Source organism: Oscarella lobularis, chromosome 6 (genome assembly GCF_947507565.1).
Source record: "Oscarella lobularis chromosome 6, ooOscLobu1.1, whole genome shotgun sequence".
Taxonomy (NCBI): Eukaryota; Metazoa; Porifera; class Homoscleromorpha; order Homosclerophorida; family Oscarellidae; genus Oscarella; species Oscarella lobularis.
The window spans coordinates 495519-520412 of NC_089180.1; the positions used below are offsets into that span (position 1 = coordinate 495519).

Here is a 24894-nt window from a genome sequence, read left to right on the forward strand (position 1 = left end):
GCAGTTGTAGTAGTTGCAGTAGTTGCAGTCATTGCAGTAGTTGCAGTAGTTGCAGTAGTTGTAGTAGTTGCAGTAGTTGTAGTAGTTGCAGTAGTTGCAGTCGTTAGAGTCGTTGCAGTAGTTGCAGTAGTTGCAGTAGTTGCAGTCTTTGTAGTAGTTGCAGTAGTTGTAGTAGTTGCAGTCGTTGCAGTCATTTCAGTCGTTGCAGTAGTTGTAGTAGTTTCAGTCGTTGCAGTCGTTGCAGTCGTTTCAGTAGTTGCAGTAGTTGTAGTAGTTGCAGTAGTTGTAGTAGTTGCAGTAGTTGCAGTCATTGCAGTCATTGCAGTAGTTGCAGTAGTTGTCTTTGCAGTAGTTGTAGTAGTTGCAGTCATTGCAGTAGTTGCAGTCGTTACAGTCGTTGCAGTAGTTTCAGTCGTTGCAGTAGTTGCAGTCGTTGTATGTGTTGCAGTAGTTGCAGTAGTTTCAGTCGTTGCAGTAGTTGCAGTAGTTGTAGTAGTTGTAGTAGTTGCAGTAGTTGTAGTAGTTGGAGTAGTTGCAGTAGTTTCAGTCTTTGCAGTAGTTTCAGTCGTTGCAGTCATTGCAGTAGTTGCAGTAGTTTCAGTCGTTGCAGTCATTGCAGTCGTTGCAGTAGGTTGAGTAGTTGCAGTAGTTTCAGTCGTTGCAGTCATTGCAGTAGTTGCAGTAGTTGCAGTAGTTTCAGTCGTTGCAGTAGTTTCAGTCGTTTCAGTCGTTGCAGTAGTTGGAGTAGTTGCAGTAGTTTCAGTCATTGCAGTAGTTTCAGTCGTTGCAGTCGTTGCAGTCGTTTCAGTAGTTGCAGTAGTTGTAGTAGTTGCAGTAGTTGTAGTAGTTGCAGTAGTTGCAGTCATTGCAGTCATTGCAGTAGTTGCAGTAGTTGTCGTTGCAGTAGTTGTAGTAGTTGCAGTCATTGTAGTAGTTGCAGTCGTTGCAGTCATTGCAGTCGTTGCAGTCATTGTAGTAGTTGCAGTAGTTGCAGTCATTGCAGTAGTTGTAGTAGTTGTAGTAGTTGCAGTAGTTGTAGTAGTTGGAGTAGTTGCAGTAGTTTCAGTCTTTGCAGTAGTTTCAGTCGTTGCAGTCATTGCAGTAGTTGCAGTAGTTTCAGTCGTTGCAGTCATTGCAGTCGTTGCAGTAGGTTGAGTAGTTGCAGTAGTTTCAGTCGTTGCAGTCATTGCAGTAGTTGCAGTAGTTGGAGTAGTTGCAGTAGTTTCAGTCGTTTCAGTCGTTGCAGTAGTTGGAGTAGTTGCAGTAGTTTCAGTCGTTGCAGTAGTTTCAGTCGTTTCAGTCGTTGCAGTAGTTGGAGTAGTTGCAGTAGTTTCAGTCATTGCAGTAGTTTCAGTCGTTGCAGTCATTGCAGTCGTTTCAGTAGTTGTAGTCGTTGCAGTAGCTGCAGTAGTTTCAGTCATTGCAGTAGTTGCAGTAGTTGTCGTTGCAGTAGTTGTAGTAGTTGCAGTCATTGCAGTAGTCTCAGTCGTTACAGTCGTTGCAGTAGTTGCAGTAGTTGCAGTAGTTGCAGTCGTTGTAGTAGTTGCAGTAGTTGCAGTAGTTGCAGTCGTTGCAGTCATTGTAGTAGTTGCAGTAGTTGCAGTCGTTGCAGTAGTTGTAGTAGTTGCAGTCGTTGCAGTCATTTCAGTCGTTGCAGTAGTTGTAGTAGTTTCAGTCGTTGCAGTCGTTACAGTCGTTTCAGTAGTTGCAGTAGTTGCAGTCGTTTCAGTAGTTGCAGCAGTTGTACTAGTTGCAGTAGTTGCAGTCATTGCAGTAGTTGCAGTAGTTGCAGTAGTTGTAGTAGTTGCAGTAGTTGCAGTAGTTGCAGTAGTTGCAGTCGTTGCAGTCGTTGCAGCAGTTGTAGTAGTTTCAGTAGTTGCAGTCATTGCAGTAGTTGCAGTAGTTGCAGTAGTTGTAGTAGTTGCAGTAGTTGTAGTAGTTGCAGTAGTTGCAGTAGTTGCAGTAGTTTCAGTCGTTGCAGTCGTTGCAGTCATTGCAGTAGTTGCAGTAGTTGCAGTCATTGCAGTCGTTTCAGTAGTTGCAGTCGTTGCAGTAGTTGCGGTAGTTTCAGTTGTTGCAGTCATTGCAGTCGTTGCAGTAGTTGAAGTCTTTGCAGTCGTTGCAGTCATTGCAGAAGTTGCAGTAGTTGTAGTAGTTTCAGTCGTTGCAGTCATTGCAGTCATTGCAGTAGTTGCAGTCGTTGCAGTCATTGCTGTAGTTTCAGTCGTTGCAGTCATTGCAGTAGTTTCAGTCATTGCAGTAGTTGCAGTAGTTGCAGTCATTGTAGTAGTTGCAGTAGTTGCAGTCATTGCAGTAGTTGCAGTAGTTGCAGTCGTTGCAGTAGTTTCAGTCATTGCAGTCATTGCAGTCATTGCAGTAGTTGCAGTCATTGCAGTAGTTTCAGTCGTTGCAGTCGTTGCAGTCGTTGCAGTAGTTTCAGTCGTTGCAGTAGTTGGAGTAGTTGCAGTAGTTTCAGTCGTTGCAGTCATTGCAGTAGTTTCAGTCGTTGCAGTCGTTGCAGTCGTTGCAGTAGTTTCAGTCGTTGCAGTAGTTGCAGTAGTTGCAGTAGTTTCAGTCGTTGCAGTCATTGCAGTCGTTGCAGTAGTTGTAGTCGTTGCAGTAGTTTCAGTAGTTTCAGTCGTTGCAGTCGTTGCAGTAGTTGTAGTCGTTGCAGTAGTTTCAGTAGTTTCAGTCGTTGCAGTAGTTGCTGTCATTGCAGTAGTTGCAGTAGTTGCAGTCATTGAAGTTGTTATTTGGCTGACTGAATATGTATATGGAGAGATCTTAGTTATACCTCTGCTCTTCGGTGGAAGACTGTTTGATTGACGCAGGTTTGTGACCGTTGCTAGACGCCCCGATTCAGTGATTCCCACTCACGTTCCGCCCTTCACAGCGTCCTTTGTAGTATAGATGTTGGAACGCCTCTCGCACGTGCAGGATCGACTCAAGCGACGAAAGATCGCTTTCGCCGTTCATCGACTAGCTTTTCCAGTACTCCAATGTTTACTCGAGCGATTAAAATCAAGAATTGGGACTAGGGATTTATCTACGAAGCGTTGAAGGTACAACAAATTCGACGCTTCATTCATTGTGTAAACCCCGTATGTTGTCGTCTAACGAAAGTGAACTCTTAATTCAACGTGAAAAACGCATCTGACAACGAATCTCGTAAACGACTATTGATTGCGCAAGACATCTCGAACTTCTCCAAGTCAAAAAGTCGTAAGGTGAAGCAATATACGGAGTTTACGACAAATGAAGCATGCATTGAGTTTATTGTACCTTCCTCGCTTCGTAGATAAATTCCTAGTCTCAATTCTTGATTTCAGTCGCTCAAGTAAACATTAGAGTACAGGAATAGCTAGTCGACGAACGGCGAAAGTGATATTTTCGTCGCTTAAAACAGCCCAAACTTCTGATGACATACGGGGTTTACACAATGAATGAAACGTCGAGTTTGTTGTACCTTCCTCGCTTCGTAGATAAATTCCTCGTCCTAATTCTTGATTTCAATCGCTCAAGGAAACACTAAAGTACTGGAATAGCTAGTCGACGAACGCGGCGAAAGCGATATTTCGTCGCTTAGGCCGATCCTGTACGCACAAGAGGTGTTCGCATTATTTTTAATTACCTGAGGGTAATATTTGTGCGGACTCACTCTGTTAGCACGAAATTTTAGTCCACGTATGTACGCAGGTTTAACTCGATCTACTTATGTGCATCTTATTCATAGTTCTAATTAGTAGTGAGGAAAGATTTTGAGGACTCTTGGTTTACACGCGTTTAATTATTATTTATTTCTCCAACCACGTGATTTTTTGGCCATGTCGGTCGCAGATTCGCTCGAAAGCGATATTAGCAGCGCCGACGATGACGACGACGAATCGGTGAGTCGAAACACTGGGGATTTTCGCGGAAATTCGACTGCATTCCTAGGTGGGGCCTCCTTCGGGGCAACAAGCCGAAGAAATGGAAGAAGCCGGTGAGAAATCGCTCGAAATCATACTCGAGACCTTTCATTGGAATTTAAACGCAGGCGGCGACGAGAAAAAGAAGAGAAAAGCGGGAGTATTCGACGAATCGTCGTAAGGCGCTCTAACACTCGAAGCATTCCGCGTCATTTCTCGTATAGGGAGGACGAAGCAGAGCTCGAACGAGAGCCAATGGTACGCTAGTTCATCTTAGAACTCGATATCGATGGAATCTCGTCGCTTTTAGGAGGAAAATCGCGATCGTCACCCAGCAGGTTCGCTACGAAAACCACGCCCACTCTACCCTGTCCTTCCACAGCAAGCGATTCTAAATTACACATCTTACGCCTAGTGCGGACTTAAAGTTTTTTTGCTGTACCTAACCCCCTAAACCTTACCAGTATCGGTGGCGGCCCCGCTCCGGGCTTAAGCCACAGTCGCGGGTGATCGTCTTTAGTTGTTAGAGAAGAGGTACAGTACGGAGGCGTGCAACGGGTACCCCGCCCCGTACCTATGATCCGCTCGTTTCACACCGCTCCAAAGCGCCTCAGCATCCACAAACACTCGCGCGAACCTCTCCCATTGACCCAACTAGAAGCGTGGCCCCTAAACTCACAACAGTTCTCCCGTCTCACAGCGAACCATCGCTTCTTTTTGAACGGCTCGAAGCCGAAACCGGCAGCACCGGCACCGGCGCCAATGAAAGCGGGCGTAGCCGGCCGCGTGGTCGCCGTCCAATTTGACGAAGGACTTCCACCTATTCTCAACTCACTCGAAGTCCAAGGCGGAGAAGGAGGCCGTCTCATTCTCGAAGTCGCTCAACATTTAGGTAAAAATCAGATTAAAATTTAAGTCGAATTAAATTTGACAATATTTTTTATTAATATTTATTTTTTGCGTAGGAGAGAATGCCGTTCGGACGATCGCTATGGATGGAACCGAAGGTCTCGTGCGTGGCCAAAGCGTCGTTGACACAGGCAGACCAATCGCCATTCCCGTGGGCCCCGAAACGCTTGGACGAATCATCAACGTTATTGGAGAGCCAATCGACGAAAGAGGCCCTGTTCCATCATCAAGGTAAAGACACTAGATTAAAATAATAAAGATTTATTTGATTTCTTCTGTGTAGGAGTTCATCAAGAAGCGCCTGAGTTCATCGAATTGCTTACGCTTGGTCCAATAAATAATAGAGCTTTTTTCTATTAGCCGTTTGCATTCGTTTGTCACTACTGCTCTGAAACTTCGCTGGGGCCGGGGCCTCTTTTGGGGATCGTTTATCGTAAGTCGGTTTTTAGCTGAGCTCGTACAGTTGACGGTTGAAAATGACCTCAAAAGCATGAAGTAAATCTAGTTCACAGATCAAATTGCCCCCGGTTGCAAATGTCTCAAAACCCAAACCGTTGTAATTAATTAATTAATTAATTAATTGTTCTTAAATAATTAATTAATTTTAATTAAGTAAGTAATTTTACAGTTCAAAACGACCCGGCTGAAACGTCTCAAAACCCAAAATTACAAATTTAATTTATTAAATAATGAATTAACTTTTACGTGAACTAAATTAGCTCACGAATTAATTAATTAAATAATTGCCGCGGTTTGGGGTTTTGAGACTTTCAACATTTTGAACCGTCACGGTTGAAAATGACTTCCAACATGGGTGAAACTGTAAACAATACCCCCCATGAATCGTGAAGTAGTAGAGTTTGCAGTTCAAAATCTTGTTTAGGTATGAAGCTGTGCAGAGAAGGTGGGGGCAATTACAGACGTCACGGATGAGAACGCCTTTGTGAAGAGAGAAAGTCTATATAGAGCAGTTTATTTTACTTTAGAGTAGTTTCTTTGAGTAGGCACTAGTGGAGTAGTTAGTACTAACGCGTGTATGAAATAAAGATATTTATCAGCAGAAAGCTAGTTCTCTTGACAAACTGGTACACCTGACTCATCTGACTACAGCTCAGCTGCGCCGACGTATTAATGATCGTTCTAAATGCCCGGATTAGACGACCGCCGCCCCCATTTTCCCAAATTTGAAAAATGGGGGCTGTGGTCGTCTAATCCGGGCAGTTATGACGTTAAATCCGGGATATGAATACCCGGATTAAACGACCACCGCCCCCATTTTTCAAATTTAGGAAAATGGGGGCGGTGGTCGTCTAATCCGGGCATTTAGAACGATTGTATACGTGGGCGCAGCTTAGCTGTAAGTCAGGTGAGTCAGGTGTACCAGTTTGTCAAAAAGAGAACAAGGCTTCCGCTTATAGATATCTTTATTTCATACACGCGTGAGCACTAAGTACTCTGCTGCTCTGGCTCACGTGGAAGACAATGTGCTCGCGGACAGTTAGAGTCCCAATGAAAAGATCTTCCTGCTGGACGTATGCAGTCACTGTTTCGCTCACGCCACTGGCGTCCAATCCGTTGTAAAACACCGAGCCGGATACGTCGAGGCCGGACAAATTTCGGCCGGAAAGAACGTTCATGAATGTAGATTTTCCCGCTCCACTGAAATAAGAAAGTAGGTGAGCGAGTGGGGCAAGGAAGAGAGGGATACCTTGCTCCCATAACTGCAAGCAATTCTCCGGGATTGGCAACACCACTGACTACAGAAATACATCTAAAAAGGTAGGCCTAGAATACCTTCTTCCAAAATGCACTTGTCTGGCGTCATCTGTCGTTTTCTTCTAAGAGGCCTCGTCGCTTTCCCGGAGCAATGACAGTGAGATTAGACCAGGCAAGTCGAGCGGTTTGCGAAGTGGAGAGGAGCGTTCTCGAGCGAGGTCTTCGTTCGGTCACTTGAACAGCAACATCAAGATCTGACTCTTCCGATGAAGACGACGGCGAGGCGGTGCCGCCTGTGTGAAGGAGAGCATCTTTTGTTTCTGTCATATCACGTGAGAAAACTAGCCCCGCCTCTAAGTATAGAAGTGCCAGTAAATGCCTGACCGATCTCTGAATTTCGATTGTAGCGTGCGTACTGAGTTAACGTGCGCGTGACGTAAGCATGTCAAGTGTACCAAGTCCAAAGCATACGAAATAATACGAAGAAAATAGTGGACTGCAAAAGAAGCAAAGCATTCACAAACATATTATCATTTAGTATGTGCATACCGAACATTAGCAATCATTACAGTGTAGCAGGTCCCACCTAGAGAGTCCTTCAACAGTCGAGTCAGCTTACTGTCACGATAGGGAACATGCCCCCTTTCTAAAACAAATATATTAAATATTTTTTATTGATTGATTAAATCTAGAGGAGATTTGTCTTGCCTTCTGTTCTGCGAGTGCGTTGATGCAATTTCCCAATGCCAATAGGGATCAATTGATGTTGGCTCCCTCGCGAAAACGAGCTCCTCGATTCGTCGTCGCTATCGCTCGCTCCGAACCCGCCAAGTCGATCAACGACATCTTTCCATAAAACGATTACCATCCAACTGCAATATCGAACATAAAACTGAGCCAGACTTTGAGTTTCAATAAAACTAGATATAGTTTATCGATTAGATACTGAAATTTAATTAAAATTCATTACCCGTCCGGGAGGAATAGCCAAAGCGACAGCTTGGCATATAGAGCACCGCAAAGTGTATGGAGAAGTAAGGAAATGAGTTTGAAGCCAACGAAAGAGCACATCCATCGTTCGAGTCGCGTCGAATAGACTTGTGGCTTGGCTATAATTCATTTCAGCATTTCTGCATCCGCTTCGTTCGACGATCGTACCTCGGACAATCCCACTGAAGGAGAACGTCGAGAAGGCGGCCAGGAAGCCGAAAAGAGAGCAAAAGGCGACGAAATTTGCCGATAGGATCGTTCCGAGGGAATCTAGAGGGTCGTCTCGGTTGTGGGAGCGAGCGAGAAGCGTAGAAGCGCACCCTGGATCCACGCAATGGGATGAAATAGGCTCCAGTGCGATAAGAACGTCAATGCCACGCACGGAATCGGTGAAAGTACGACGACCCAGCCACAAATTCCTACGAATCTCCACTGACGAACCTAAAACGGTATAGTAGGTTGAGAAAACGAAGCCGCTGTCGTATAGGCAGGCTACTGATCTGCATTGTTCCATTTCTCGAGCACACTACGTACGGGCTTCGAGTCCGGGAGCTAAGCGACGCGAGTTTTATAAACAGCGAAGATTCTATGTACAAATTCGCGTTCATTTCTACCAGAAATCTAGGCAAGAATTACTCTATCCAGGTGCCTGACCAATTCAACTTCTCTGCCAAAACCAAAAGCCTAACATTCCAAGCGTGTTTAGGACCCCGCGCATTTTTTCATACACGATACACGAGCGCGCGAAAATGTAAACTACGCGGTTTTTTTTTCTTAGAGCACGATCAATGCGACGCGATACGTCGCCCTTTTTAAAACAATGACAACTCTCACCTGGCCAACGCATGAACTTCCGCATTTCTCAACTTTGATAGCCTGTAAAGTGGCTTTGTTTCATCAAACTAAAACAGTAGCTGACACTTTCAAATTTTCAATCAAAAGATTCTCGTTTTACCCTAAATTTCTTTACTGCTACTTCCAACGATCGTTTTCAAAGAGAACTTCAGCCTTAGGAAGTACTCTGACTGCTCAGATAGAACAGACACGTCAACGTAAACAGTATTTCAAAGTCTGTATTTTTATATTTGGCATAATACACTTTAATAAACTCTCTCTATCTAGTTTACCCCAGCTTTGCTTTTCAGCAAATTGAGGTCAGGAAGCAATGAAGAAACCCCTGGTCGTTGGCGGTAGTTGTCTTCAGTGGCTCTTTTTGCGATTGTTAGCAGTTCTAGCCCATAAACTTTGTTTTTAGTCTTTGGCCATTTGGCTTTCGGATCAAGCATTTTGTTGAGATCGATTCCTTGCGACTCAATAGCGTCTACGTACGATTTTAGATCTTGCTTCTTTTTGCTTGAGTACGGAGGCAGCCCCGTACTCAACTCGTACAATATCATGCCAAACCCATAAACGTCTCCCAGAGGAGTGATAATTTTGTGGAAAACCTCAGGTCCCATGTACGGTCGCGTGCCTACAGAGGGTCCAGTCGAATCCGCTTCTCCATCTGCCTTTGCTACTACAGCAAGGCCGAAGTCGCTTAATTTGGCTTGAAACGTTGACGACAGCAAGACGTTGGACGACTTGACGTCTCGGTGTATGACAGGAAGTCGATTCTTGTTATGAAGGAAATCAAGTCCAGACGCAATATCGGCACTGACGGTCAAACGTGTTTGCCAACGTAGAGGCGGCGTGTTGTCCTAAATGATAAGCTGCCTTCATTTTTTCAATAATTATTATGTGTTCTTACTCGACAATCAAGCCTGTGTGACAGAGCTCCATTAGGCATGAACTCGTATATGAGACAGAGCTCGGGCCCATCTGACGAGAAACCAACGAGGCCGATGATGTTTTTGTAGCAGTATCTTGTGAGAATATTCATCTCTACTCCAAACTGCTTTCGGCTCAGTTCGATCTGAGCTGGATTTAGACTAGAAGCCTATAAATAGACGAGGATCAGATAAGAATGTAATTGGGTGTAACGTAGACGCACTTTTTTCAGCCGTTTGATAGCTACTTCAAACTTCTCGCCAGTTTCGGAGTGAAGCACACCGTGGTATACGGTTCCAAAGGATCCGGACCCCAATCTCTTTCCCCCTTCTTTAAACGGCCTTTCATTAAAGTAGTCGCTTGCCCGTTCCACATGATAATACTTTGCTTCAAAGATAGGAGAGACGGGCGGATCTTGCTTGCCAGATGGAGACACGGGCATCTCCTGTGGTTCTCGAGTGAACTGCGATTGCACAGGCACTTGACGATCAATTTCGGGAGAGATTGGTTCAGCCAAATCACGGTGGATAACACCGCGACCGCGTTCTGTTGACACGGTAGGAAGGAAAGTCGATGGTTCCTTGTCTTCCGGTTGAACACTAGACGGTTGCATTGGTGTTGCTGCTGTTTGATATGACGGATAAGTGCTCGCCATCGAGGGCGAAGCTATTCTCGATTGCCTGGAAAGGGGATCAGTCAATGACTGCATCGCTTCCACTAACGGAGTTTGAGCGCTCGTTTCAACAGATGTCGGGAGAGTAGTAGCCCTGCTGTGATCTTTTTCGTCTGGTAAGAGTTCCCGAAGAATTGCGTCTCCTGTCTTTCCTTGTCTTACAAAATAGTTTAGTAGAACGTTCACACGAGCTTTTAGGTCCGAAGGAGCGTAAATTCTTGAAATTTCCTTATCCGATGCGTAGCCTTTAGCCACAAGCCCGTCCATGACGCGTTCAAAATTAGAAGTCAAATTTAGCCTTTCTGAATAATAGCGAAAATTTTTCTGTGCCACTGAAGCCGGTTCGGTCTCATTAAACCAAGCATATAGAAACTTCGGAGGAGAATCTTTATACGCAAATTTAAGAGCCTCGCTCTCGCTGACGGAGTTGACATCAGTCAAATCAATGAAGTGAAGAAGATCACGAGCGTCGTGACGAGCAAAGGAATCTATGCCAAGCCGAACGTCGCACATTTCGTCTCCAAAAGCTTCGCGACACACCCTTCGAAAGTTTTCCAAAAGACGGCGTTTTACTTTTAGGCACACGCTGCCAGTCTCGGTCGTTTTAAGAGTTTGATCGTCTGTTCTGATAATCATCACCGCTTCCAAGTGAGATACTCCGTACGCTATCGTTAGTTCATGGTCCATCTCCACTCGCAGGAGAACTTCATTTTCATAGAAGTGAGCAGCATGAGGATACTCTTCAAGAGTACGCAATGCCACATTGTGAAAAACATAACAAGGCAATATAGCCATATTGCCCAGTTGAAAAATAAGTGGCTCTAGCCTGACACAATTCGATTTTTGTGCCACGTGCGAGCGCACACGTAGCTCACGCGGAATTACCATATAATCCCCGTGCGAAAGGATATATCCCGTGTGTTCAAGAAAGGATATGAGCAACCGGTCGTCTCCGGACATCTGGCGCGACAATACACTTTTCCTGACGTAGCCTTCATTTAAAATTTGCTTGGCTACAACAGTGTTTCCTAAAAGCTGCCGAAGATTCTTTTCAGGCGAGCTTAGGTCAATCAGAATGCGACTATCAGGCATCGTTGAATCTGGGAGGCCTTCGTACCAGATGAGACCAAAATTTCGAAGATACGTTAGCATCTCTTTCTCGGTCATCGACCCTTTCGGTAATTTCATCTCCGTCAAAGTTGCTATTGCTTTAGACACCTTCAGTGTTCTTAATGTTCTTCGAATGTCAGTAAGAGATCGGAAGAGTTTTTCTGGTACGTTTTCAACAGAGTTCTCTATAATCTTTTCTATAAATTTGCCGTCTTCGACGGCAGCGCTGTCGAAAGTGACGTTATCTTTGCCAAACCTACTTTCAAGTTGCAGCCACCACTCCCATTGCTCAACAAAAGAGTTTTTTCCTTTATTGTGAACTGCAAGCACTAAAAGATTAACCTGCTTTCCAGTTGATCGTCTTTTTTCAAGCTGAGACAAAATCGGAAAGACTAACGGTGGCGCCCTGCTTCTAGCGGCGTTTAACGTTAATACCGCTTGGAAATCCGTATTGACGAGCATGCTACTTGACTGATTGTTCCAAGGAAGCTTCACTGTGTGCACAAAATCGATCTGTTCTGCTGCTGCTTCTTGATCCGCTTTTCTATTCCCATCTTTCTTCTTTTCTGAGGCTTCCATTTCCGCAGCGCGGTTTAACTGAACAGTGCGCCCGTCTTCGCTTTCGTCACTTCTTCCAACCAGGTAACAGTCAGGTGGGGAATGATTCATGTCAACGGCAGACTGTTCATCAGCGTGATCAGCAGAAAAAGAAAGCAGACTCTCGGAGCATAATCTGAAGTTGTCAAAACGAAAAACGAGAGAGGGCACGCTAAAAGCTAGAAAACTCTATCAGATGAATCACGCAGTATAATACAAGGTCCTACCTTTGGTGCGTGATCTGCCAGAAGCAGAAGCCTCATTGTCCCCTCTGAATCTTTGGGTCTCCTCCCAATGCTCTGGAGTGCGAATAAAGGGTCTCGCTGATGGCAACAACCAATCATCAGTTGCTTCAGACCAAATAGCCAATTTCTGCAAGAAGTCAACTTTGTTGCGTTCAGTAAACGACTCGTTCTGAGCAGTTTCCGTTGGAGAGACACCAAACGATCGGAGGCCGGAGAAACGTCTTTCATGTAAAGCCTTCTTCCTAGACGGACTGCTACAGATGCTTGTACAATTTTGAGTCCTTGAAGTCGTCAACGCCTGAAGCAACACGTCTACTGCCAAACGCATGAAGCGTTCTGATACAGACGTGTACACAAAAGTTGCAACTGCAACAAAGCAAAGCACAAGCACCCCCTCAGACATTGGCGCCACTGCGGCTGCAGATGCACTGCCCACAAAGTTCCAACACTTGTGGTATAATCTAGCTGCGCTATTTTCTCGATGAAAATGGCCGGCCCGACTTAGTGACATAGTAGTGAAGAAATTTCCAGCGAGTTCAAAGGCATTAGTGACGATGCTATCCTCTTTTGTCCCTTCAGTCCATTCTCTGCTGTTAAGTTCCTAAGGCAAACGCGCTGAATTGATCAACAACCCATACATTGATCCGTACCTGTCTTACAGCTCCTAATTCAAAAACGCTGCTAAAAGACAACTGCTTAAAAGAAGAAAGGCCGCCACCTCCACAGTCTAAAGATCAAGTTAAAACGCGCACATCATCAAAAGCTTAATTAAGCACCGTACCAATATAATGTGAGGGAGAACAAATAAAATGTAACGTTAACACAACAGTCAATACAAGGGAAGAAGCAGGCGAAAGCCATGCATTTCCTGACCGTTCCTTTGGATGACTGACGTCAATAAATACACTCAGTTTAACCAGCAAATATCCAAAGCTGACCGTTAACGTAACTGCAGCAATACCAAGCAGTCCTAGAGAAAATGTATCACGTCATCATACCACAAACTAAGTACAGTAACTGTGATTGACTAATAAAACAACCGCGAGCCTTTTTCCTTTAAGCCTATCATAAAAGAAACATTAAGCAGGGCGTTGTTACCTTGACTACCCTTTTCCCTGGACCATTCAAGAAAAGCACAAAATAATTCAAGTGTCCAAGCAATTTCATCTTTTGCTTGTGGAATGTGCATCAGAGAAGACTTCAGATCAGAAAATTTGTTTGTTTCTAGCTGCAAACAGAAATTAAAGGAAGCGCTGCCTTCTTGGACAATATTGCCTTCCAAGAATTCCATGACGGAAAAGGTTTCCTGTCCTTGTGCCAAAATCCGCAAGGCAAAAACCCTTTTCGCCCACGTATCCAAAAATTCTTTCGCTATTTTTGCAAGAGCACCACTTGTTTCTTCTTTAACAATAGCCACAGCAAACAGAACCTCAACTGTAAACAAGCACAAACAGCAACAACATGATACGATGGCTGCACTGGCTATTCCCAGGAAGACGTCAACCGCTATCGTATTGCATTTCCTTGTCGTTAGCACAGAAGATAAAAGTCCTTGTGATAGATTTAAACGAGAAGCACTCCGACCACCAGGAAAAACAGCATCAGTACTCCTGTCCATAATAGTTTCAGACGAAAAAGCGTGGCTACTGCAGTAACCACGTCTAAAAGCTGTAGAATGCGCATTGATGTCGTCGTTTCTGATCGCTCTTTGGCGGCGAGAGCCTTCATTGACTAGATCACTCCCCACGCGTACAACCGCACCGTTGCCTCGACTGCCTTTGACGATCGTCTTTAAAACATTCTTCTCCAAGCCGCTCGACAAAATCGTGAAGACGAGAAGCAGAACAAAAAAAACGAGCGGGAGAAAAACGCCCCGCATTGAACGTTTTTCCTTCGGCCGTTCGTAAATTGTCATCTAAAAATGAAGAGCAAATAAAACTCGTGCGTGTTATGGGTCCCTCGCTGTTGAATCGTGCGCCTCATGTACTCAAAGAAACGTGCATACTTGCAACCTCAGCTCGGTTAAATTTCGAATTTGAAACCGTCTAACATAGTATTTTCTGTCATACTTACGTTTTCTTATACGGCAATATGCGCAGTTTGAGCTCCAAATTCTATGGTACTGTATGACCCGAACAACATACGGGAATTCAATGCGCATGCTTTTCTTCGGATCAATCATTTTTAGATAGGAATCAGCTACATCACATATAGGGATAATTAGAAAAGCTTAGCTAGCAGCTCAGGAGCCAACTAAATATTCAACACGTACCTACCGGTAAAGCGGGCGTATAAGAAGTAACAAAAGCATTTGTGTACTCCCAACACATGGGCGTCGTTTTCAGTCCATTTATACATCGAGGGCTGGAACGTGGCTGCTACGTCTTTGGCTAAACGGGCTACACTAGAAGAGGTATTGCTTCGTATGCAGCACCAATGCATACATGATAAATTGAATAGGCGAATTAATAATTTTTTAAAAATACGGATGCAAACCCAGTAGAATTGAAGGAAAATTCGTTCAAGATCCAAATGGTAAAAGAATTAAAAATTTATTTTATTTATCTCATTATTTTAGGATGTACTGTTCAACTAAAAATCAGTAACAGACAGTGAGTGACTCTGGATTAATTAAATTCTCTAATTTATATATGAGACAAAGCAATAGCATTCATCACTAATAGAACAAGGTCCCCTATTAGCCAGCAGACTTGCGGCTAACTGAAGTAGAACTCAGGGTCCTCTATCACTCCATAGAGACAAGTACAATAGTATAGCAGGGGACCCTCAGACTTGTGGCTAACTGAAGGTCCTCTAATAGCCTGTACAGTTGCGGTTCATTGAGAGTCAAGTACTGCTGGGGGCCCTCTATTAATTAAATAATTGGCACTCTTGCGGTTCACCAGTCAGATTATCCAAATCTGTACACACGAAAAATACGTCGTCATCGTTTCTATGTTCTATAGAACGATGAGTGATGCATCTCCCTTCGTTTCTAAAGAACGATGAGTGATGCATCTCCTTCGTGTCTATAGAACGATGAGTGATGCATCTCCCTTCGTTTCTATAGAACGATGAGTGATGCATCTCCCTTCGTTTTTATAGAACGATGAGTGATGCATCTCCCTTCGTTTTTATAGAACGATGAGTGATGCATCTCCTTCGTTTCTATAGAACGATGAGTGATGCATCTCCCTTCGTTTCTATAGAACGATGAGTGATGCATCTCCCTTCGTTTTTATAGAACGATGAGTGATGCATCTCCCTTCGTTTCTATAGAACGATGAGTGATGCATCTCCCTTCGTTTTTATAGAACGATGAGTGATGCATCTCCTTCGTTTCTATAGAACGATGAGTGATGCATCTCCCTTCGTTTCTATAGAACGATGAGTGATGCATCTCCCTTCGTTTCTATAGAACGATGAGTGATGCATCTCCCTTCGTTTTTATAGAACGATGAGTGATGCATCTCCCTTCGTTTCTATAGAACGATGAGTGATGCATCTCCTTCGTGTCTATAGAACGATGAGTGATGCATCTCCCTTCGTTTCTATAGGACGATGAGTGATGCATCTCCCTTCGTTTTTATAGAACGATGAGTGATGCATCTCCCTTCGTGTCTATAGAACGATGAGTGATGCATCTCCCTTCGTTTCTATAGAACGATGAGTGATGCATCTCCCTTCGTTTTTATAGAACGATGAGTGATGCATCTCCTTCGTTTCTATAGAACGATGAGTGATGCATCTCCCTTCGTTTTTATAGAACGATGAGTGATGCATCTCCTTCGTTTCTATAGAACGATGAGTGATGCATCTCCTTCGTTTCTATAGAGCGATGAGTGATGCATCTCCCTTCGTTTTTATAGAACGATGAGTGCTGCATCTCCTTCGTTTCTATAGAACGGGCGCGAATTCACACGCTCCCGTGCAAAACATCTGTCTGCAACAGGCGGACGAAGGCGGCGGCGGCGGCGGTGGCGGCGGTAGCGGCGGTGGCGGCGCCGCCACGGCGACCGGCATCGCCGATTTGAGCGGCACGGGAGCGGCGTAGCGCGAATGATCGACGAGCCGACGACAGGGCAAAACAGACGACGGACTAGCGCAGTCGTACGACGAAAACACTTCCTACCTTGATTGTCCTTCCCTATCCATTCACGCTTGTTCCCCTTCTTCTCCCTTTCCAATACCTTCTCTCTAGCCGAAAGAAATTAAAAATGAAACCTAAGAATTGAATCCATACCTTGTGCTGTAATTCCCTTCATCGAGCCTCGCTTTTCCTATTCTGATTGCCCTTCCCTATTCATTCACGCTTGTTCTCCCACTCTCCTCCTTTCTAATAGCTTCCCCCTAACCAAAGAAAATTAAAAATGAAACCAAAAAATAGAATCCATACCTCGTGCAATAACCCCTTTCGTCGGTCCTCGCTCTTCCTATTCTGATTGACCATCCCTATCTGCTCACGTTTGTTTTCCTCCTCCTCCCTCCTCTAATAGCTCCCCCCTAGCCAAAAGAAATTAGAAATGGAACCTACGAGTAGAATCCAAACCTCGTACAGTGTACTGTCCCCCTTTCGTCGATCCTCGCTCTTCCTATTCTGATTGTCCTTCGCTATCCACTCAAGCTTGCTTCCCTTCTCCTCCCTCGTCCAATAGCTTCCCCCTAGCCAAGGGAAAATTAAAAATGACACCTACGAATTGAATCCATACCTCGTGCTGTAACTCCCCTCATCGATCCTCACTCGTCCTTTCCTGCTTGTTCTCCTTCTCCTCACTCTTCTTATAGCTTCACCCTAACCAAGAAAAATTCAATATGAAACCTAAGAATAGAATCCATACATCAGGGTAGTACCCCCTCTGTCGGTCGATCACTCCTGTGTCCTTCTACTTTTCTCTTTTTTCTCCTCTTTCCTCCACTCTTTTCTAACCAGCCCCCCTAACTAAAGAAATTAAGATAATTATTGGCTCAAAAGTAGACCGTACCTTCTGACAATGGCCAATCTTCTCGCTCGATCCCCTCTCTGCACAAACACACGGAAACCAAAGCCCCTTTAACACCTTAAAACTACAGTGCACTTATCTGATAGCACTCCCCAACTAAATCCTAGGGATGAAATCAAACTAATGAACGAAAAATAAGAGAATAAATAATTATATAAGATTCCCTAAGATTCCCTACCCTTCCTAAAAAGACGTACCTGGAGAACTCCACTACTAAATTTTCTCCTCTATGCGCGAACGACTCGACGACTCGAAAAAAATCTCCTTCCTCAAAAGAATCCCCCTAAGAAAATAAGAAAACAAAAAATCGAGTGAACCTCCCTACAGAGAAAACGAGGTAGAACGGTAGGAAAAGCATAAACAGCGTTCCATTCTATCCCCAACCGCGTATGATAGGACGCTCGAGTGCGCGAGAAACGCAAAAAACGACGACGTTTTCCCCGTCGGGCTCCCAACTCTCACCGCGCAACATGAACGGCCCCTCGAATGCGTCCAAAACTTCGACGCAAAGCGTTCGGACTCTAAAACTCGCGTGGGGAGCAAGGGACAGGAGTAGTAAAATCGTTCGAACGTGGTTGGGGCCCCTAAACAGGAACGCGCGCGATGAAACGACACACAAACATATGGCCTACCTGTCACGACACTCAGGTCCTTCTTCCGCAGTCCCATTCCTCCCTTTTGAAGCCGTTTTGCGCCGTGTCGAACCAATAACTGAAAACGCGGCCCGTATATGCGTATCGTCGCCGCGCGAATTTCGAAAAAACTTCCGCGAAATGTACAAAGAATTTTTCTTGAGTGGCCAAATACCTAAAACACTATTCCCACATCACTCTTCATCGCAGCTAAAAAGCTCTCCAACGATTTTATGACGTCAAACCTCAAATATGTCCACGAGACCCTACACCCAATTTAATTAAACTACACAAAATTCCCTACCAAAGCCTATCAAAATAATTGTCAATCCCCCTAATCTACTCTATAAGATTAGGGTTATAAGTTGACGGTTTCCAAAAACACAAAATCATTAATAACAAATCAAAAGTACCCCTAATGACGTCACCCACACGCCCACAAATAGAACTCGGCGAGCTCTTTTGAAGGGTATATGGCACGACCGTAACGGACCTAACGTAACGTTAATCTCGTAACTTATTAGTTTTGGGGCCCCTTTGGAAAAACTAAAATAAGGCCTAATTTCCTCTAGAGCCTGGGATTTTTTTCAGGAAGAGACAGCCACTGTAGAATTGTTTTTCACCACTCCTCTAACGAATTCTCACCACCCTCTAGCAACTAAAAATAAAAAAAGAATTTCCCCACCAATAAGCCTTTCAAGTGGCTGTAGCTTGGGTCCAGACGCATGAATCTAGCCATAACTCTCCCTTTCCAACACACTCTCGTTAGGACCCTACCCTTGCCATAGTAACCGAAGATTTTCTAAAACCCACCCCTACCTCTTTTGTACTCTTTTTCGCACCAAGAGCGTGCGTTAACGCATTCATTGTCTCAACCCAGGGTCTCAACCCTTGTCTCAATCCTCGTCGCAGCAGAGATCGCAGGGCTTCAATCTGAGCCAAAACGGCATACCTTCACGCATCGGGTATGCACGGAGCCCCCCCCTTGTCGTGCAACAATGACACGTTTTTTTGTCACGTTCTTTTGTCTTCCAGAATGCATCCGTCGGTGAGTTTTGTGCGGAAGGGTAAGAAGTAACGCTCTATACGCCGATTGTCTCGATTTCTCCTGTCGTCAGAAAATCGTGTCGAATTTACAATCAGCACCACCCTGTCCCAGGCGGCGTCCCAGGCTCCGGTCGTAAGTTTATCCTGCACTCTCATATACAATTTCAGACAAAACGCATGTACTAAAACGCTGACAGCTGTTCAGCATGTAGTCTATTTATATGTATTCGGAGGATAAATGACAAGGCTCAGCGTCCTTTCATTTAGACGGAAGAGTATCTGCTTGATCCTTTTCTTGGAATACCGTCAAAGTCAGTACCTATGCGCATATACAACACCATGTTTTGCTTATTTTCGTGGACTTATTTTCTTCTTCTTCTTCTTCTTCTAGTCGTCCCTTTCCTGGAGTGCACAATTTTCGAATTAAATTTCCGAAAGATGTGAGTTGGCGAAAAGAGGGAAAAATGAATTTCATTACAACGCCGTTTTGCTTAGATTGGAGGCGAATCGAAGAGCATTCCGTGGACTGTGAGAAATCAAATCAGGGGTTGTATGTACTTATTATTGTAAGTTCTTTTAGTATTCATCTGTGCTCAACAAGTTCTTTGTGAAAAATCTGAAAAATCTTCCTGTTTGCTTCACTACAAACCGTAGGTGTCGTAGATCAGCACACTATCTCCTCTTTCAATCTCTCTTTAGAGGGCCTCAGAGCTGGAGAGGCAAAGCTCCGAATGATGCCCGCTTTCAAGAAAATGTCTTACGTCCGAGAGCCTGTCACTCGATGCCCCAATCACATGCAGCAGAACGAAGACGGTGAGCATTAAAAACATCAGTCATAAAATCTAACAACGCGTCCTCTCTTTTCAGGTCATCCCAATCCCTTACACGTCTTCAAGACAAATGATTCGAACGCTGAATACGTCATGGAAGCGAATAGGCCGTGCATTGTGCTGCCTTTTCAGGCAAGTGCCGTCACAGGTAAGAATCTCTTCGTCAACTTTGGCATTCTGTGCACATGTTTTTGCCTTGCGTAGGAGAAGCAACGTATTTTTTTGCTTCCGCGTGCTTCTCGTCTTGTCTGCCAGGGTCCGATCAAGAGGGATGTCAGCTTATTTTCACCTTGGAAATAAAGTAGAGCTGCGAACACACTCTCTCTCTCTCTTTGATTTCTGGTTAAAACGTGCTTCTAGCGGCCGCATTATTGGCCGAGATACCGTGGACGTTCGCGTGTGTTCATGTCCCGGGCGAGACAAGATCATGTACGTAAAAAAATTTTTGAAGCAAACATCTGCCAGCAACGGCGACGACGTTGCGAGGCAGGCAAAAATCCTCCGTGAGCCACCACCGGACAGCGACTCAGAACCAGGTAGGTATAAGTCATCGAGGTCAGCACTTTCATTGACTGACAAAGCACTCTCTACAGAGGGAAACCCCGTAAAGATTCGGCAAAGATGCTCGAATGATTCTAAGGCCAAGAGGGAGTGCGTTGAAGAGGACTCTGATTCAGAAACTGTCTACTACGTTGCTGTAAGAGCAAAAAAATAATGCATACACTTGTCAGATAACGACGCAATTTTTTAAGGTTAGGGGAAAGCATCGACAAGCCATCCTCAGCGTTTATGAGAACCTCAGGCTTTTAGATCGCCTTGTTAACGAGAATTCAAAGGTCGCCGAAAGGGACAGGAACGAGACCAGGTACGCAAGTTTTGAGTAGTTATCATTTTCAAAAATATTCCATACAGAGAAATGCAACGTGCCAATGGGCTTGCTGCTTTGCAACCTGCAAATGGTCAAGACTTGAGCCAGCAAGAGGTATCAATTAATGCCTGCAGACGTGGACTACATGTTGAATCTGTTTTATAGTTGTCTGGATCATCAGTGGGGTCTTCGAATGGCAGTCAGTCCCAGTCACGCCCCTTTCACTACTCGTTGACGAAAGTTGTTTCCTTTCAGTAAGTCAGTTAGCCCGTCGCTTGCTCAGTTAAAAAGCCAGACGCGTCACGTGGCGACTCGCCAAAAGCAAACCAAGTCATGCAGTATACGAGTCGCGTTTTTTCTCGAGCTCCTTGATGCAACCTTCGATCACTCTTGCACTGCAGGAGTCAGTTCCGGACGTGTCCTTTCGCGGCAGTCGAGATGGCTGGTTCGGCGCTGAGAAAGTGAGGTAGGGATAGGACGTCGCTTGTGAGGTCAGCATAAGCGCACAGAGTCGCGTATCAAGTCTCTCCGTAATGAGAGGATCACTTACATGTGGCATGCTTCGTCTAAGCAGCTAACGTCAGGTCTGACCTAATATCAAGACAGCCTCAGTATCTGGACTATCTCAGAATGAAATACTATAGTTCCCCTTCCTAGCTCCCCATGCGTAACCCACACCCTCTCCCAAATTGCTCCACACCACTCCGACGCCCTGTTCCTCTAGACGACCCACGTACGTTGTTGCCGCTCCAAAAGCTGTAGTTGATAACAATGACTAAAAAAGACGATTATTGGCGTCATATATTTATATATTTTATCGGATTACCAAGCCAGCCTTTTGGGAAAATTCCTACACTTCGTTCCGTTGAAGTAAACGTCGCCCCAGAGTCGTCGCGAAAAGTCGTCGCAGTCGAGCGCGACGCCGTAGCTCTCTCCGCGTAGATTTTCGCGAACGATTGCAGCGTGAAGGAGAAACGATACAACGAGCTCGCGAAGCAGACGTTTGCCGCGAAGCAGACGTTGCCGCGAAGCAGACGTTGCCGCGAAGCGGCGACAGGATCTGATCGTTGATCGCTTCCGCAGAATACGTGCTGTATAGAACACATCAATGCAATTCATTATAAATTATTTATTTCTTACCTTATAAGCGAATTCACTTCGTCTATGACGTGTTTCAGTTTGTAGTACAGTAGGCGTCGCTATCCGCTGGAGGCAACTTGAGTTCCAAGATGAGTCGATCGATCTGGGGGAGGGGGAACAAGAATCTATTACATATTAGTTAGTGCGAGAATTCGCGCACCTTGTTGATGCAAAGCAAAATAGGCTCTTGAACAGCGTGTTTGATCAGCCGCTCCGTGTTCAACATAACCTAAAAGGAGAACCCTCTCTTTTTTCCACCCTTTCGTAAGACGACTACACTGTACTGTACTTACACCCTCTGAAGCATCGACGAAGATGACGACGCCGTCGCATATTTGAAGAGCTGCCGTTACTTCGTCGGAGAAATTTACGTGACCTGCGTGCAATCAGATATTCATTTATTTATTTTCTTTCTCGTTTTGCATTTTTTCTTGCCTGGCGTGTCGACGACGTTGAATAAGAACGATTTGTCCTCGAGATCTTGAAGAACGAGACTGACGGGCGTGCTCTTGATGCTGACGCCGCGCTTGCTCCTGTTCCGTGAAGAGCGTGTCCGTGTAGCGAAGCTAGATATAAAAGGAAGACGGTCTAGATCAATATAATAAAGAAAATTCTTTCTCTACGTCTTTGCCTTCTCTACAATGAATTCCTGGATGAGTCTGCTCAATGAGAAGATCGACGAAGGAAGTCTGATATAGAGAGAGATATGCGTTTTGGTGACGTCACAAAGGTATCAATATAAACCTTTCCGTGATGAACGTGACCGAATCAACTCGGAATTGTCCATCAAATCGGCGAGAAATCTTATATACACAAGGTTACTATAGTGACGAAAGACGCAATGCAAAATTCCTCACTCCAAAATATCATCTCGCTCAAACGAGAGACTACTTTACATGTATTAGCTATATGGCCAACCTGTCAAAGGTTGAGTATACTCTTCTTGAACAATAGTCTATCAATAAATAAATAAACAAATGAGGATTGTTAATTAATTAATTAATTAATAAGATATTTGAGTTTTTCTTACCTCGACGTCGGGCTCAATCTTTGATTCACAGGGCGTAAGAATTAAATTGAGGGCCTAATCTTTGATTCTAAAGGCCTCAGTATTAAATTCAGGGCCTAATCTTTGATTCTAAAGGCCAAATATTAAATTGAGGGACTAATCTTTGATTCACAGGGCGTAAATATTAAATTGAGGGCCTAATCTTTGATTCTAAAGGCCTCAGTATTAAATTCAGGGCCTAATCTTTGATTCTAAAGGCCAAATATTAAATTGAGGGAATAATCTTTGATTCACAGGGCGTAAATATTAAATTGAGGGCCTAATCTTTGATTCTAACGGACTTAGTATCAAATTTAGGGCCTAATCTTTGATTCTAAAGGCCAAATATTAATTTGAAGGCCTAATCTTTGATTCTAAAGACCTAAACTTTAAATTCAGGGCCTAATTTTTGATTCACAGGGCCTAAATATTAAATTGAGGGCCTAATCTTTGATTCTAAAGGCTTAAGTATTAAATTCAGAGCAGAATCTTTGATTCTAAGGGCCAAATATTAAATTGAGGGCCTAATCTTTTATTCTAAAGGCCTAAATATTAAATTGAGGGCCTAATCGTTGATTCTAAAGGCCTCAGTATTAAATTTAGAGCCTAACCTTTGATTCACAGGGCCTAAATAATAAATTAAGGGCCTAATCTTTAACTGTACACGCATGAGAATTAAATTTAGGGCCTAATCTTTTATTCTAAAGGCCTAAATATTAAATTGAGGGCCTAATATTTGATTCACAAGGCCTGAATATTAAATTGAGGGCCTAATCGTTGATTCCAAAGGCATCAGTATTAAATTGAGGGCCTAATCTTTGATTCTAAAGGCCAAAGTATTAAATTCAGAGCAGAATCTTTGATTCTAAGGACCAAATTTTAAATTGAGGGCGTAATCTTTAATTCTAAAAACCAAATATTAAATTGAGGGCTTAATCTTGGATTCTAAAGGCATCAGTATTAAATTCAAGGCCTAATCTTTGATTTTAAAAGCAAAATATTAAATTGAGGGCCTAATCTTTTATTCTAAAGGCCTAAATATTAAATTGAGGGCCTAATCTTTGATTCACAAGGCCGAAAAAGATTAAATTGAGGGCCTAAACTTTGATTCTAAAGGACTTAGTATCAAATTTAGGGCTTAATCTTTGATTCTAAAGGCCAAATATTAATTTGAAGGCCTAATCTTTGATTCTAAAGACCTAAACTTTAAATTCAGGGCCTAATTTTTGATTCACAGGGCCTAAATATTAAATTGAGGGCCTAATATTTGATTCACAAGGCCTAAATATTAAATTGAGGGCCTAATCGTTGATTCCAAATTCATCAGTATTAAATTGAGGGCATAATCTTTGATTCTAAAGGCCAAAGTATTAAATTCAGAGCAGAATCTTTGATTCTAGGGGCCAAATTTTAAATTGAGGGCGTAATCTTTGATTCTAAAGGCCAAATATTAAATTGAGGGCCTAATCGTTGATTCCAAAGGAATCAGTTTTAAATTGAGGGCCAAATCTTTGATTCTAAAGGCCAAAGTATTAAATTCAGAGCAGAATCTTTGATTCTAAGGGCCAAATTTTAAATTGAGGGCCTAATCTTTGATTCTAAAGGCCAAATATTAAATTGAGGGCCTAATCTTTTATTCACAGGGCCTAAATATTAAATTGAGGGCCTAATCTTTCATTCCAAGGACTCAGTATTAAATTTAGGGCATAATCTTTGATTCTAAAGGCAAAATAGTAATATGAGGGCCTAATCTTTGATTCTAAAGACCTAAACTTTAAATTTAGGGCCTAATCTTTGATTCACAGGGCCTAAATAATAAATTGAGGGCCTACTCTTTAACTGTACACGCCTGAGTATTAAATTTTGGGCCTCATTTTTAATTCTAAAAGCCAAATAATAAATTGAGGACCTAATCTTTGATTCTAAAAACTTAAACTTTCAATTCAAGGCCTAATATTTGATTCACAGGGCCTAAACATTAAATTGAGGGCCTAATCTTTGATTCACAAGGCCTAAATATTAAATTGAGGGCCTAATCGTTGATTCTAAAGGCCTCAGTATTAAATTTAGGGCCTAATCTTTGATTCACAATGCCTAAATATTAAATTGAGGGCCTAATCTTTGATTCACAGGACCTAAATATTAAAAAGAGGGCCTAATCTTTCATTCTAAGGACTCAGTATTAAATGTAGGGCATAATCTTTGATTCTAAAGGCAAATTATTAAATTGAGGGCCTAATCTTTGATTCTAAAGACCTAAACTTTAAATTGAGGGCCTAATCTTTAACTGTACACGCCTGAGTATTAAATTTAGGGCCTAATTTTTAATTCTAAAGGCTAAATAATAAATTGAGGGCCTAATGTTTGATTCTAAATACCTAAACTTTAAATTGAGGGCCTAATCTTAGATTCAG

At 43.5% G+C, this 24894-nt stretch overlaps 4 protein-coding genes and 3 long non-coding RNA genes across 9 annotated transcripts; 2 read left to right on the top strand and 5 right to left on the bottom strand.

Moving 5' to 3' along the window:
• The first annotated feature begins 3554 nt into the window (after window positions 1–3554).
• LOC136188556 (ATP synthase subunit beta, mitochondrial-like) lies at window positions 3555–5881 on the top strand. 2 transcript variants are annotated; one of them, XM_065976292.1, is made up of 10 exons: window positions 3556–3887; window positions 3937–3982; window positions 4037–4085; window positions 4133–4166; window positions 4219–4246; window positions 4609–4800; window positions 4874–5048; window positions 5101–5122; window positions 5178–5250; window positions 5701–5881. In XM_065976292.1, the coding sequence occupies exons 1-8, from the start codon at window positions 3825–3827 to the stop codon at window positions 5120–5122; spliced, it is 609 nt and encodes a 202-aa protein (XP_065832364.1). In that variant the 5' UTR covers window positions 3556–3824; the 3' UTR covers window positions 5178–5250; window positions 5701–5881. The 2 variants fall into 2 exon arrangements, with proteins under 2 accessions (XP_065832363.1, XP_065832364.1); XM_065976291.1 differs by having other exon boundaries at window positions 3555–3887; window positions 5101–5250.
• Window positions 5882–6278: 397 nt separating this feature from the next.
• Window positions 6279–6831, bottom strand: LOC136188558 (uncharacterized). The gene is made up of 3 exons (XR_010670238.1): window positions 6612–6831; window positions 6526–6574; window positions 6279–6476 (listed from the first exon to the last, which is right to left on the bottom strand). It is a non-coding gene; the product is annotated as an uncharacterized lncRNA (long non-coding RNA).
• A 122-nt stretch (window positions 6832–6953) lies between these two features.
• Window positions 6954–8049, bottom strand: LOC136188387 (uncharacterized). The gene is made up of 7 exons (XM_065976137.1): window positions 8020–8049; window positions 7844–7964; window positions 7692–7793; window positions 7504–7642; window positions 7242–7453; window positions 7083–7179; window positions 6954–7029 (listed from the first exon to the last, which is right to left on the bottom strand). The coding sequence occupies exons 1-7, from the start codon at window positions 8035–8037 to the stop codon at window positions 6954–6956; spliced, it is 765 nt and encodes a 254-aa protein (XP_065832209.1). The 5' UTR covers window positions 8038–8049.
• Window positions 8050–8615: 566 nt separating this feature from the next.
• LOC136188554 (uncharacterized) lies at window positions 8616–14055 on the bottom strand. Its single transcript, XM_065976289.1, has 8 exons — window positions 13989–14055; window positions 13014–13830; window positions 12697–12885; window positions 12566–12642; window positions 11898–12516; window positions 9514–11849; window positions 9271–9459; window positions 8616–9220 (listed from the first exon to the last, which is right to left on the bottom strand). The coding sequence occupies exons 2-8, from the start codon at window positions 13828–13830 to the stop codon at window positions 8642–8644; spliced, it is 4806 nt and encodes a 1601-aa protein (XP_065832361.1). The 5' UTR covers window positions 13989–14055; the 3' UTR covers window positions 8616–8641.
• A 2950-nt stretch (window positions 14056–17005) lies between these two features.
• On the bottom strand, window positions 17006–17617 carry LOC136188316 (uncharacterized). Its single transcript, XR_010670203.1, has 3 exons — window positions 17548–17617; window positions 17113–17198; window positions 17006–17035 (listed from the first exon to the last, which is right to left on the bottom strand). It is a non-coding gene; the product is annotated as an uncharacterized lncRNA (long non-coding RNA).
• Window positions 17618–18411: 794 nt separating this feature from the next.
• On the top strand, window positions 18412–20615 carry LOC136188012 (cellular tumor antigen p53-like). The gene is made up of 15 exons (XM_065975736.1): window positions 18412–18512; window positions 18583–18614; window positions 18666–18727; window positions 18862–18905; window positions 18986–19034; window positions 19090–19122; window positions 19175–19244; window positions 19294–19407; window positions 19462–19572; window positions 19629–19725; window positions 19785–19960; window positions 20018–20121; window positions 20177–20289; window positions 20337–20406; window positions 20458–20615. Exons 2-15 carry the CDS (start codon window positions 18584–18586, stop codon window positions 20548–20550), a joined length of 1167 nt encoding a protein of 388 aa, XP_065831808.1. The 5' UTR covers window positions 18412–18512; window position 18583; the 3' UTR covers window positions 20551–20615.
• Window positions 20616–20852: 237 nt separating this feature from the next.
• On the bottom strand, window positions 20853–24277 carry LOC136187943 (uncharacterized). Of its 2 annotated transcripts, none has more exons than XR_010670049.1 (10): window positions 22463–24277; window positions 22329–22387; window positions 22177–22253; window positions 22056–22121; window positions 21868–21998; window positions 21726–21808; window positions 21593–21661; window positions 21433–21535; window positions 21119–21383; window positions 20853–21067 (listed from the first exon to the last, which is right to left on the bottom strand). It is a non-coding gene; the product is annotated as an uncharacterized lncRNA (long non-coding RNA). The 2 variants fall into 2 exon arrangements; XR_010670050.1 differs by having other exon boundaries at window positions 22177–22235; window positions 22290–22387.
• Window positions 24278–24894: the final 617 nt, after the last annotated feature.